This window comes from Hippoglossus hippoglossus, chromosome 4 (genome assembly GCF_009819705.1).
Source record: "Hippoglossus hippoglossus isolate fHipHip1 chromosome 4, fHipHip1.pri, whole genome shotgun sequence".
NCBI lineage: Eukaryota > Metazoa > Chordata > Actinopteri > Pleuronectiformes > Pleuronectidae > Hippoglossus > Hippoglossus hippoglossus.
This window is the reverse complement of record NC_047154.1, coordinates 17,886,323-17,900,436: the sequence shown is the minus strand read 5'-3', so window position 1 is coordinate 17,900,436 and position 14,114 is coordinate 17,886,323. Positions and strand designations below refer to the sequence as shown.

Below are 14,114 nucleotides of genomic sequence, written 5' to 3'. Positions count from 1 at the left end.
TTTATGCAGCAGCCTCTTTAACAGGGAGAGAGGGGGAAAAAATGGCTGCCCAATTTGTGTTGGCATCCATAACACACAAATCATAACCATGCCTCTTTCCATTTCTTTCCCCCCATCCACTGGAAAAACAGTGCAAGGGAAGAAATGGAACCAGGTCCAACGTATTCTTGAGAATATCATGATTGGGTCTTGATGTGCTCTGCTTTTCATGTCAGGCAAATGGTCATATTTCCATTTCTCCCCCCCCCCTCCACCTTCTTTTATTTGCATTTGAAGGACCCCAATATTTTCCCTCCCTCACCAAATCAACTTGGCTGCTTTTCCACGGGAAGTGAAGCGGGGTTCGCATTTTTCCTCTGTGAGGTAGTGGAGACCGCCTGCAGAATGAAAATGTCTCCCTACGCAAACACAACACTTAAAGTGTGAAATAAGGTGAGTCGAGCCAACTTCACTCCACACGACCAGAAGAAGCGAATTCCCGAGGAAACGACCCTCGCCTCGTGAACCCGCGAGGCTGAATCTCGTTACCAGCCGGCGCTCTGGAGGACCTTTGCTTTCCGCCGAACCACTCACCCGTTGCCAACAGGGGTTTGCAGTTAGTCACATGTGCCTAATCAAGAGTGCAATAAAATCATAGCAGCGATCCGGGTAAAGAGGCCTCACATGATGTGGCCCACACCACATGAACTGGAAATACATGCAGCAAAGTGCTGGGGCAGGAAAACATGTGGAGGCACGACTGTCTGTCCATTTGTTATGGGTTTGCCTCCCAGTGAAGGTCTAACTTCTGCTGGGAAAGTCAAATTAGTTTCCTGCATGACAAGTGTAAACACCTGGTGGCTGTTTTAGGTCTCAGCGTGGATCATCCATCCAACCAAAAGGTGCTTAGGCGCTTTTGTGGGCTGATTATATATCAGGCCTGGGTGCTCATGGGAATACGGCGGACTCCTGGGAATTTAGAGGAGGAAACATAAACAAAGCGATGCAAAACAAGAGTTTGAGGAATCTAATCCCAATGTAAACATGTACATTTCAGTCACAGAACTGTCAGTAGCCAGAACTCTGATTCTGAGGTATATCAGATAAAGGCATATATCGAATAGAACTTGATCTTAAAAAAAAACAATCGATTGTTCACGTTTCTATTAGAAAGGCTGTACTTCCAACAGGTACATTTCCTGTTGACACCAAAAACATATTGAATCTATTCTTCCCACCAAGCACGACAGTCGTGACTATGCAGGAGGGATAAGGAGATAAGTGCTGGTAGAAAAAAAACAAAAACATATTTCATAGATACAAGCATGTATGAGATATTTGAAATGCAGCAGATGAGAAACCCGGAAGCAGAAGGAAATCTTAACCATACCAAGAATTTTTTTAAATGGTATAATTTATTCAGCATTTATGACGATTATATACCCATCACTTCCTGTGTTTGAATTCAAATGGAAAAAAGGGGAAACTAACTGAAAAATGGATAAATTTCATTTGCTAGTGGCCTCATCGATGACACTGATAGTCTCGGTCACACGAATGTATCAGCGGCAAACCTTTGTCTCCCGTTCACTTCCATTCTGTGCAAGAGACGGGGCGAATAAAATGTTCACTTCCTGTCCCATAGCAGATCCACAGCCTGACTTTGCGTGTGGTTCAACTTATGATGTTGGATATGAAAGTTATAAACCCTCACCCACACTCTGACACGTAATTCACCTCTGTTAGTGAGTCCCCTGCATTCATGCCTAAATGTCTGGAGTCTGGATTTTTACAATTATCAATCTCTCTCTACTCTCACCACCATATACAATATTCACTGTTTTAATATTGGTAAGTTGACTTTAAAAATGGAAGAATATGAATATATATGTGTAGAATTCTTATGGTTAAGTTACTTTCAGGAGCTGCCCCACAGTATACGGTTGATTTATAAAGAACCTAAAACACATCTTTATTCCAAGCTTTTTGTTTTATACACTGGTTTTTACAGTAACTCTTCACACACTCCGTCTTTCCAGCATCTGGATCCTGAGTCATCGCTTCTAATGAATGTAAATTACAAACTTTACTCCCCTCCACTCTGCTCTCCTTACATCCTTTAACCTATGGATTCTGTGAATTACAGTGGTTAGTCATTACCATTTTGGGTCTAGATTACAACTCGTGCAGGGAAATGTTTAGGTTCAGGTTGTCAAAGCGAGGATATACATGTGGGTGGTGCCAGACCACACAGCCACATTTTCAGAGAAGAGAGAAAAGATCCTTTTCCTCATGGCTTTTAAAATTGGCTTTTGACCGGATTTATTCAGATTTGACAAAGATAGAGGACGGAGAGATGGGGCTGAGGATATTGATGGTGAAAGTAGTGGATGCTTGAGATGGTATCTTAAAGAAAGAGCATCAGACATTGAGTGTGGGAAGAAAAAAGAGGGAAGAGACAGAGAGACTGGCAGATCTTAAAGACAATAAAAACAGAGACAGCTCTGGTGGAACAAAAACTAAGTCTGCAATGATGCCTGTGATCTATTTTAGCCTCAGCGTAAATACGTATCCCCCCTTCCCTCAAAAACACACTCAGAAGCTGTTTCAGACATGTCCTGCGGGTAAAATCCGAAGAATCGGCTCCAGAGTCTAACCAGAGTTTGCTTTTCAAACATGCACGACACAGAAGGTTCTCTGCACAGACGCGTTCACAACAGCAATAAATTCTCTGCGTTATTTAGGCATGAGGTGGAGCAGCCGGGAGCAGCAGACCGAGACAGGAAGTGACGTATTAACTCCACTTTCGAGATCACGTGATTTTCTTGACAACGCACAGACACCGGTGTCGGATGTTATCACAACAAACTACCTTGACATCTTTGTCTTCTACGTGTGTGTCACCGTTTTTTCACCTGGAGATATTTATTTTCTTTTTGTTTTATGTATTTTTGCATCTGTCGCATGTTAGAAGCGTCATCAACACTCCGACTCGCGAGGGATCCCCTGCTGTGTTCTCACATCGACTTCTCCTGGATTTCTACAGACATTACACTAGGAGGCCAGGCAGAGAAAGGGCGCAAAAACTGTGAAGCGTCTGCCTCAGACATTTGCGTTCACACATGCACATCCTCCGGAGAAAATACGGACAAACTGCAAACTCCAGTGCATGTCTAAAGGCAACTAAAGTGACATCCACGAGACACATGAAGAATGTATCCAGATCAATTTAAGGAGCGTCCATAAATGATGTAAGTCCTCTTTATGTGAAGCGCTAGTAACTAAGATCCCATCTCAGAGCGGTTGGAAGGGCAGTCATAAAAGGGTTTTTACTGGCAGCGTGCAACTCAATTGGGGGACAATTAGAAGTGAAGCACCGACTCAAGGCAGCAACTCACAGCAGCGGCTTCAGCGAGAGATCGCTGCCTCAACATCAAACAGTCTGGCAGCACTGAGAGGTGGCCCCTCTTTGTACTTAATTAGACCCAGTTTATCCTAATTAGGTTGTGGTGTGTGTGTGTGTGTGTGTGTGTGTGTGTGTGTGTGTGTGTGTGTGTGTGTGTGTGTGTGTGTGTGTGTGTGTGTGAAATTGTAAATTGTAGAGACTGGTTTAGCAGAGAGCATGTGAGTATGAGAGGATCGAAAGAAAAGTTTATATGGGTATATGAATGATAGAAAGATATATTGTGTCTTTGGACAAAGAATTCAAGAGAGCTTTTTGTGATGAGGGCCAATGCCGGTGTTGATGTGCTGTAAAAAACACATGATCTCCGCATTGGGATTTATACGTTACATCCTGAATCCTGCCTGCGCCCCCCCCCCCCCTCACCTGAAAGCTCTGGAGATGTTTTGTCATGTCGTTGTTGTGAACGTGTCCGACCTGAAAAGTCTCCTGCTGCGTTGTTCATATGTGAATGGCAAACTCCAGGGATAGTCCAGACTTTCATGTCTGACTTAAATAGAAGTACAATTGTTTGTATGTATGTGTGTGTGTGTGTGTGTGTGTGTGTGTGTGTGTGTGTGTGTGTGTGTGTGTGTGTGTGCGTGTGTGTGTGTGTGTGTGTGTGTGTGTGTGTGTGTGTGTGTGTGTGTGTATGTGTGTGTGTGCAAACATGCCTTTCTTGCCTCCCTGTGATGTCTTATAATTGTGCATGGTTTGTTATGTCTGACTTGAAACCTACAAGTTATGACATAAAAAAAAAAAGCTAATTGCAGTAAACTCATATCCAGGCTCATAGCTCCAGTTTTACTGTGAGCATTGAAGACTATATTCCAATTGACATCATGCCTTAAAAAAATGCTTTCATGGGCACATCGCGACCACATCAAACCGTTGCTTATGGCTGTCGGTGTAACCTTCTCCATTTTTCTTGCATTGAGCAACTTAGCAAACACAAAATTCTGACTCACCTGCAGCGCCATGTCCAGTGAGGAGAAGTAAACGTATCAACGCTATCATCTTGCCTCAAAAACCTCTTCAGCTTCAAGACTTGATTTTGTTTCCCAACAAGGTTGTAGTTTTTCTCCTCTTCTTCTTCGTTTTCTTCTTCTCCTGCTTCCCTGAGCCTCCAAACTCTTACAGACTCACACTCTTATTCACACACTCTGCATCCTTCTGCAAGAGCGGCTGGTGAATTTTCTCACCTCCAGGTATCTAGAGAGCTAATAAAGGAATGATGGAAAACAGAGTTAGTTTCCTTCCACCACTACCATTTTGTAGTCTTGCCTTCGATCTTTTGTTTGAGAGGAGGAGGAGGTGAAACAGGCGCACACACACACACACACACACACACACACACACACACTCATACCTGCACCAGCACTCACTTTCTTTACCAGTTTGCATCAGAAATATCCATCAAATCCTAGAGCATGTCCCCTGGTCCCCCCCCCGCTGCCCATCTGTTTCCTCCACAATCCATCACCTCAAAGTGTTTCTCTCTCTTTGACACTTGTCTGTCATCAGCTCACACGGGTTTGAGGCCTTTTAAGTTCGCTGCAGGAAACGTCAGAATTGGTTTCAGAGGAGTCAAAGTGGGACAAAGGGGTTTAAGGAATGCAGAGAGAAACACAAGTGTGTACATCGGTGTACATTACAAAGACAGCGACGTGGAAATAAACTTGTACCAATGAGTGAAATGTTGCTTATAAACGGGTTTATGCGGAGAAACAGGATTATGGAAATCCACGGAGATGCATTCAGGATGGTCGAGCGAGGCCTGATGGGAGAAAACAGTTTTACCTGCCTCGCATTCTCCACATCAAAGAGCCCTCATTACAGAAGCCCTCGCACATGCATGGAGAGATTCAGGGCGGGAGAGCGAGAGAGCCAGGAGGGAGGAAGGAGGTGGGGGGGGGGGGGGGGGGGGGGGGCGCAGACAGAGGGGTGGGGGAGGGCAACCACACTCCTATTGCGTACAGAGGTATCATTCAAAACAAATCCATTCCAGCTGCTCTTTGCCTCACCTGGCAAGACCAGGCAGAAACGTAGGAAATGGCCAAACATTTGGCAAAGGAAAATGTATAAACCTTAATTCGTTTTTATTGTAGGCAGAGTGGAAGCAAATGAAGGACAAGAAAACTAAAGCTGGTAAACGAAGGTGTATACATATGGACTCTTACTCCTCTTCCTAATAGCCTTAGTTTTCCCTTCCCTCTCCCTGCACGGCCACCCAAGTGTGATGCTCGTGCTTGTGGGAAGAACATCGTGTCAGGTGGCGAGGCAAGGAGCCTCCGCGACTGGCGCTTGAGGTCAGACGTAGGTTTATTTTCCTAAGCAGGCCTCTGTCCAAAAACATCCTCTGCAGCGTCCTCAGTGTCCGCCAGGTGCTGACCAGACAGAGTCCGTCAGCAGTGCAAGGAGTGCAACCGCTGGGAGATGGACTGCTTCTCTCTCTGCCAGTGACTGGAGAGAGGTTTCATTTCCATTGACAAACTGGGCATTCAGGTCACACGCTCATGCATGGATTACCGATACACCAGGCACTTGACATTTCTCGGGGATGACACATGCACCCAGGGAGCTGCATGCACTGTGGATACATGTTACTTTGCTAATGGTTCAGTCTTTATCTGCTACTCTCAGGACCCTTAACTCACCTGATAGTCCCAAAAAACTGTATCTGTCTCTTTCTCTGAGGCCAACCTTCGGCTCCAGATACAGAAATGTTGCCCTGACTAATTTGTTCGCTCAACCTTCTTGGTACTGAAATATCTCAACTTGATTGGGATGGAAGGTGACATTTTGAACAACTTACCCCCTGAATTTTCCTTAAAAGACTATTTTTGGTGATATACCTCAACAACTTGATTACCAATTGGATGAACTGCCACGAGATGGCTTGCTGGCTTCAGGGCACTTCTTGTTTATTTCTCATTAGAAATATGAGCATCAAAGATTTCCACATCTTGCCTAAAAACATTCCACAAAAAATATTTTTTTGTTCCCTGGGAACAAAGAAAACAATCCCTCGTACCCAAACATCCTGCTGCCCTCAGCCCACTTCTCCACGTGCTTGTTGGGGTAACATGAAACTTGGTGACAACAACGTTGAGACAGAGAATAAAAGGTTTGAGGAACCACCAGAGAACTTTGTGTGAGGCAATTGTTTAAATCCTGTCGGCGACATGAATATGTGAGTGACGAAGATGAATTCCCAAACAGGGAGATGAGCATGATGTATTTCGTTGACAGTGGAGCATCCCAGAGGGGAACAGACTGTTTCCAGCTTTTGTTTTCAATTGTGTTCATACACTCATTGTGAAAACTTTATTGAAACCATTTTGTAATGATTTGATCTTAGTGTGTAGAGGACATAATTAATCTCAGTTTGCGAATGTCGTAAATATCATGAAGGAGTGAGAATAAACCATATCTACCCAATGAACCTTTTATTCATAGTTGAAGGAGTTTTTGTTTTGTGAGTCTTTGTGTTGGTCAACGGCTTCAACGTGTTTGTGTAACTAAGTGTCTCTGTCACTGAGGAAGAATTCCTCTTTGTCAAGCCTCTTCAGTGCCAGCGTAATTGTTTTCATTTGAAATGTTTTGCATGCAACTAATTACGATTTTAGTATCAAATAAACAGAAAATAAACGTTTCCCTTGAACAGTTCAGTGACTCATGCTGAAGACAATGCTTTAGACAAAAGATTAAACAAAACCTCTGATGAGGTCCACAAGTACACTTTGTTGTTTTTGTCGAGGAACAGGAGGCGAAAGAGAAGAAAGACATGTGGTTCGGACAAGAATGGATTGAAAGTAGCAGCAGCATAGCAACTGATGAATGTTTTACTGTGGTCTTATCATTGTCAGGGAGCTTTGTATCATATGTGCAGACAGCCTGTCAGCAGCTCCCAATAAGAGCCCCCCCCCCCCCACCCCCTAAAGGCCCAACCCTTGTTTTTGTGACCATATAGATTTGAAGTATATTCACAGTTAAATTGTTTAAAAATATATATGAGAAGTAAGCAGCTTAGTGTTTATAATTACTCAAATGTATGGCCTGAGGCTTGAGTCACAAAGCAAGATTAGCCAGATAACTTTGCATTTGTTTATAGGCATCATAACATTTTACTGAGATAGATCCCTATCTAAAACAAACAAAAAAACTGTTGAGCCTACTGTAAAATGACAGGTACTAATTTATACAACCAAGCTGAAGTGTATACAAAGATGCAAATGACAAAAGCCAAACCATCTTGATCACCAAGGCTGCAGTATAGGTCATAATGCCAGCCTCCTCCATGTTAGTGGCAGGAAGTGGAGATGCGTAGTCCATGTTTATATACAGTCAATGAACCAGAGTCACTTTGCCGTCCACCACCATTGAATTTAAAGTAACATACCTACAATGCAGCCATTGTACGGTATTTCAGTTTCCTTCTTATTCTAGTCTCAATACTGACATTCTGATCGTATAAGATCCCTCGACCTCCGCTGTGAACCGTGCACACAGCTGAACAAGTAAACCAGGGGATAACACCACCATGTTAAAAACTATTTTGACATGAACAAGACAAATGAAATAAAACCTTGTAGACGAATAAATGGAAGCATTGTTTTCCAGGTGGATGATTATATCTGACAGAGATGTGAGTGTGTGTGTGTCTCTGTGTCTGTGTGTGTGTGTCTCTGTGTGTGTGTGTGTGTGTGTGTGTGTGTGTGTGTGTGTGTGTGTGTGTGTGTGTGTGTGTGTGTGTGTGTGTGTGTCTGTGTGTGTGTGTGTGTGTGTGTGTGTCTCTGTGTGTGTCTCTGTGTGTGTGTGTGTGTGTGTGTGTGTGTGTGTGTGTGTGTGTGTGTGTGTGTGTGTGTGTGTGTGTGTGTGCGTGTGCGTGTGTGTGAGAAAACAGCATGACAGATTTGTGGAAGCACATCTGGAATAACAGTTTGAGATTACACTGCTTTGAATGTAATGTGATATATACAGCGAATTAGCGGCGGGAGCTGGAACCCTCATCGCTCTCAGTCTGGAGGTTTGCATTTCTTCCACTGACAGACTAATGACTGATTATAAACGCTGTTAACTGGCTGAGTGAGTTATGCAGGTTTCTGTCTTGGCCTTGAAACCTACTGTGAATCACATGTATTAGTGTGTCTTGTATTGATTTCCCTTCTGTACTGTAGCAGCGGCTGCAGCCTATTTATTTCCACTGATAGCACCTTAATTGTAAATTAATCGTCTTACATTGTTCACTGTCTTTTTTAGAAGTGTTCTTTGCACCTTCCAGTGGCTGAAAGGTGAATTTAACATTTCTCTACAGTGATGAAGTCACAGTGCAGCAGAACTGAACAGGTTTCTAAAAATATCTCCCCTTAACAAACTGAAAAAAGCTACAGTCACTCAGAATGGTCACTGGGAGATTTAAATTGAGTGTGTCTGTGTCTGTGTGTCTGTGTCTGTGTGTCTGTGCCACAGTCACAGACTCGATGATGAGAACATGTCTGGGGGACTCACATCTGTCGCCATTTTCCGTCTCCCCGTCTGACTGTGGCACCCTTACATTAACCCCTGTTGTGCCAGCTCACACTTAAAAAGAACTAGTTCAAAGTTCAGTTCATACAGATGAAGATGTATTTTCTTGCGATTGGTCTGATCTGTCAATATTTCTGAGTTTATTCAAATGTGGAAAACTCCCAAACTGTAATAACTGCCTGAATGGGACCCGAGTTGAAGATCTGGATTGTGCAGCTCTGGAGTCACAAACCTGCAGAATGAGAAAATGGAGACAAGGCATCATATTTTTCGTTTAGTAAAAAGATATTGAATCATAACATCGATCATTTCATCAACCTGAATCTGTGATGGAAGTTTTCTGGAAGCTGGTGAAAGGAAAACTCAGGCAGCAGCTGATGTCTTATGCAGAAGGATTTAATGTAGACTTGATGCATCAAGGAGACAAGAAGGTGAAACAATATACAAATGCCAACAGAGTAACATGAGCAATTGTCACCCCCAAGTCTGAAGATGTCTCCCACAGCCTCCCAATTTATCTCCCTCACCTTGCGTGATGTAATACACAAACGAATTGGAGTTGGTACCTCTTTCTCAGGGCATCTGAATTAGATATGAAAGTCCATGAGCGTAGATATTACAATGTACTGCTAGTTGGCCCTTTATCTATAACCTGACCTTGGGTACTGCTTGGAGAGAAGGGAGTATCTGTGGAATGAGTCGGGCTGTACTCTCCTCATGGGGACAATTTACTGTGTGAGGATGGTCAAAAATCCTCTCACAGAATCAACACTGATACATTAAAAACACCAGAATCCACATGTTCAGATGCTGTGCGGCCATCTCTCCACAGGGAGGCGCCATCATGACTTCTACTCTTCCTATTTAAAGGCGGAAAGATTGGAGACTTTATGTCTTTGATAATATTTTTACTGTATTTATTATCCATTTAATACTCACTCCTATCCATGGAACTCAATAGCTAATGTGCAATGCATTTCACTGTATATATTCTGTTTCAATTGTATATATAATTCTATTTTATACTTCCTTGCTCTTATATTGCATGTTTACTTATTTATACTTTTACCAATGTCTCTTTTTTGACTGTCCCTATTATTACTGCACCACAGCAAATCTCCCCATTTTGGGAGATTGGGACCTTTAAAGGAACAAAAGCACTTACATTTATTTCAGAATATATAATGTTTCCCACTGAATTAGATATCCCTGACATTTAACCATATCTGCCCTAGTGTTATCGGCTAATTATGTATTCATTTAGCTTATTTAATCAATAAAAGCACATTTTCTATATGTATTAACTTGTTTTGTGAGAAGTTTATATCTGATTACTGTGTTGTAAGCTGTTTTATATTTTCAATAAAGTAGAGAAGGACAATTTGCTTCCAAGACTGTGTGTTAATTGGATGAGTTTTGAATAGAAAACATGTGGGGACCAGAGACTGTATACAAACATGTGGGGACCATAGACTGTATACAAACATGTGGGGACCATAGACTGTATACAAAGAGGTGGGGACCATAGACTGTATACAAAGAGGTGGGGACCAGTGGTTTTTAAAAACACCTAAAATGTATTAGTTAAGTTGTGACTGCAGGAACTCTCGGCTCCAGTCCAGTAGGGGGCGGTAAACCCCAGTGATGCGGTTTCCCGCCAGAGGAAAGAAGCGGAAAAAGACTGCGGAACTAAGTAGTTTCTAAGAACAATTGTTTCCGGTCGACGTTATTTTGCGTGCGGACTGGTGGACGGTCGATTGATTCGCGCTAAGTTTATCACTCCGGCCTCAAACTGGATAACTCAACCACTATTCCCGGTAGGTCCTTTAGTTTGATCTTATATTCTAGTTCATAGCTTCAGATTTATCGTCCTCGTTGTTTACTCTGAACATCTAATGGAGGAATGATGTGGTATAAATAAAGTAGCATAATGCTAAACGTCATGCTAACACACACCAGACAATTTATAGATGTGTATGTTCCGTTGTTGACGGTCAACTGTTTCACACCTGGTGTGTTTGTTGTTTCATAAAAGTCTTTACCTGTCGTGTTGAAACACAAAGAGGGTGTGTGTGTGTGTGTGTGTGTGTGTGTGTGTGTGTGTGTGTGTGTGTGTGTGTGTGTGTGTGTGTGTGTGTGTGTGTGTGTGTCAGTGTCACAGTGACTCTTAAGTTAGAACAGTATGTGTAGTCCATAAACAGCATTGTGAAAAATGTATTAGGTACTATAAGTAAATATGGGTGCTTCCAAATGTAGTGTAGTAAATGTATGTTATGAGTTAATAATAATCTGTGTGTTTATTTGGCACCTTTCAAGAACTAAAGTCCCAAGGTGCTTCACAAACCAAGAGCAAGTGGAGGCAAAAACATTAAAAGCAGAAAGTAAAAATAAAGCTTTTACCACATCAAGTTGAAACAGATGAGTCTGAAGAGGATTTGAAAAATATTCCACTGAGTCAAAAGAAAGTAGATTGAATGGAACAGATTCTGAGGAGTTGGAACAACAACCTGAACTGCCCATGTCCCTGTACATGTACACAAACACTGAAATACTTAACTGATTCCCTCTTGTATATCTTTACTTACAGGTCCTAACAAGGACAACATCAGGGCTGGCTGCAAGAAATGTGGATATCGTAAGTAAAGCTTCGACCCTCAAGTCCCATCAAAAGTTAAAGAGGTGTTGTTAAGTCCCTCTGTAAACCTGGGGGTTTGTTGGAGTCATGATAGAATCTGTTATTAAGCTCTAATGTACAACTCTTACAACTTATCGGTGAGCAATATGATGAGTACAATTATGGTTTTAGCAACATTTTCCAGACCCTGTTGCATATTCCCTTACAAATGTTATAAGAGTTGAGGGTTAGGATTCGAAAATGTAAATAATAATAAAAAATGTTCTGCTTTACTATTGTTGTTCATCCGTTCTCTTCTCTGTGTTGATTTTCTCCAGCGGGCCACTTAACATTCGAATGCCGAAATTTTGTCCGAGTCGACCCCCAGAAAGACATAGTTCTGGATGTGAGCAGCACCAGCACTGAGGAGAGTGAAGAGGACGAGCCTGCACCTCAGCGCAATGAGAAGCAAGCGAAAAGTAGCCAGCATCGCAGACGTAAGAAATTCAATCCCACAATTGTTTTTGAATCACTATAAGGCTAGACCTTTCATAGTGTGCATTTTTAGAAGGTAAAGTCAATGCATCGATCCTGTGAGACTCATCAGGTGGTTGGTGTACATAGATAAGCAGCAGCGGTAGCCCCAGCAGTGCAAGTGGACTTACTTGCCTTTTTATATTTATGAGCAGATACTAAGTAAAAATAATCTCGACTGATCTGACTACAAATGTTACATTTTAGGTCCCAATGATGACGACAGACAAAAGCGGAAGAAGAGCAAAAGCAGAAAGTCCAGAAAAAGGTAACTTTTTTTCAAAATGTCACATTCTTATACTTGTATAGTCCTCTTTAAAGGAGATGTACATTTAGTCAGTGATCATTTTACGGAAGTTACTTGACTGATTTTTAAATCAAGAATAATCTGAGTAGGAATAAGATATATTTTTGTGCCGGTCTTAACTCATGTTAATTATTGTCAATCCCTCATTGTGGTCAATGGTATTCATTAATTATTACTAAAGAATTATATATTTTTTATAGTATTTAACTGTAATTGTATTAGTCACAGGTTTTTGTGATCTTTTAATCACCCCCCCCCCCCTCCTTTTTTTTTTGCCACTCCCAAGGTCTGTTTCATCGAGTGACGAGGAGACCACGAAGAAGAAGAAAAAACGCGACCAGTCCGACTCCTCATCTGATAAAGAGGAGAAGAGGAAGAAAAAGAAAATGAAAGGCCACAAGAAGAAAAGCAAAAAGACCAAAAAGGAGCACGGGAAGCAGCACAAGAAAAGTCAGAAGAGCAGAAAACCAAAGTCCTCGTCATCTTCCTCCTCCTCCAGCTCCAGTGAATCATCAGACGGTGACTGAGACAACTCGTCTGTGCAGCGTCTGGAGTTCTGACATGTTGTGTATATAATGCAGCCAGTAACATACAAATATTGACAAAGAATCCAATGCAGAGGGTTCTTTAAGGGAATTGAATATCTCAGAAAAGGCACTGTTCACTGCTGTAAAACTCACACATGCAAATATAGCACCATCATGCTAATGAAAACTTCACCAAGACAGGCCCACTGTCATTTTGTATTCGACAGTGTTTGTGCAGAGTCATGTTCAGTGACCTGCTGCGGTGTTATTCATTGTGTTCATACTGAATATTTTCAGTGTAATCGATTCTCGTTATAAGTCAAGCTGGGGTTCCAAGCTTCTGGATGCTGTTCTTTTGTTTTTGTGTCTCTTATTCAATTTTCTTGCTTTATTGTTCTTTTAAATTCCACCAAGACATTTTTAAAAGGTCAAACATAAAAACACGTTTCCAACATCTGTGGTTGACGGGATTGTAGCGAAGGATCTCGGTGGCCGACATATTGCTGAAAATTTTAAACATCAAGCCCATTTTTTTGACAGTTTGACTACGGATAAACATCAGTTGACATGAAAGATCAGAGATTTGTCTTTGTGGAAAGGATTGTTTACATGTTCAGACTTTACTTTTGCTCAGATGGTTTTATAGTACAATTAAACTCTGTAGGTTCCTGGTCAGACAATGTGGCTGCTGTTAATGTGAATGAATTTTGTGATATAAGCAGCCATACATTGTAGTCATGTGGACATTTCAAGGGTTCATTCCAAAACATGAATGCTTGGTGATTTTGGGAACTTTTACCCGAGTCTTTATGCAGCTTGTTTATTTCCTGTTCACCATCTACTTCAATTTGTCTCTTCTTTTTTTTGGGTCCTCCTCAGAAACTCTTCTCTGATTGAATTAAATGTATATTTCTATTAAACTTTTATTTCATTTAAATTGTGAATGAATTCATTGTTGTGTCATGATAAGTGGTGACGAGGCAGAAAGTCATTGTGGTTATTAGGAAACCGGAGAAGTCTGATGGGACCATTACGTGGTTCGGTAGCAGATAGTCTTATTTCCAGCAGAGGGCAGCAACACACCTACAGTGTGGTAACCAGACTGAGAAGACAATGATGTCATTCTTTTTACAGCATTAGGTTGTGAGAGAATTCTCGTCTCCTCCAAACTGCTTTAAAAAA

At 41.9% G+C, this 14,114-nt stretch overlaps 1 protein-coding gene across 1 annotated transcript; it reads left to right on the top strand.

Moving 5' to 3' along the window:
- Positions 1-11,186: 11,186 nt before the first annotated feature.
- srek1ip1 (SREK1-interacting protein 1) lies at positions 11,187-13,825 on the top strand. The gene is made up of 5 exons (XM_034583695.1): positions 11,187-11,190; positions 11,538-11,585; positions 11,903-12,061; positions 12,306-12,366; positions 12,692-13,825. The coding sequence occupies exons 1-5, from the start codon at positions 11,187-11,189 to the stop codon at positions 12,930-12,932; spliced, it is 513 nt and encodes a 170-aa protein (XP_034439586.1). The 3' UTR covers positions 12,933-13,825.
- The last annotated feature ends 289 nt before the right edge of the window (positions 13,826-14,114 follow it).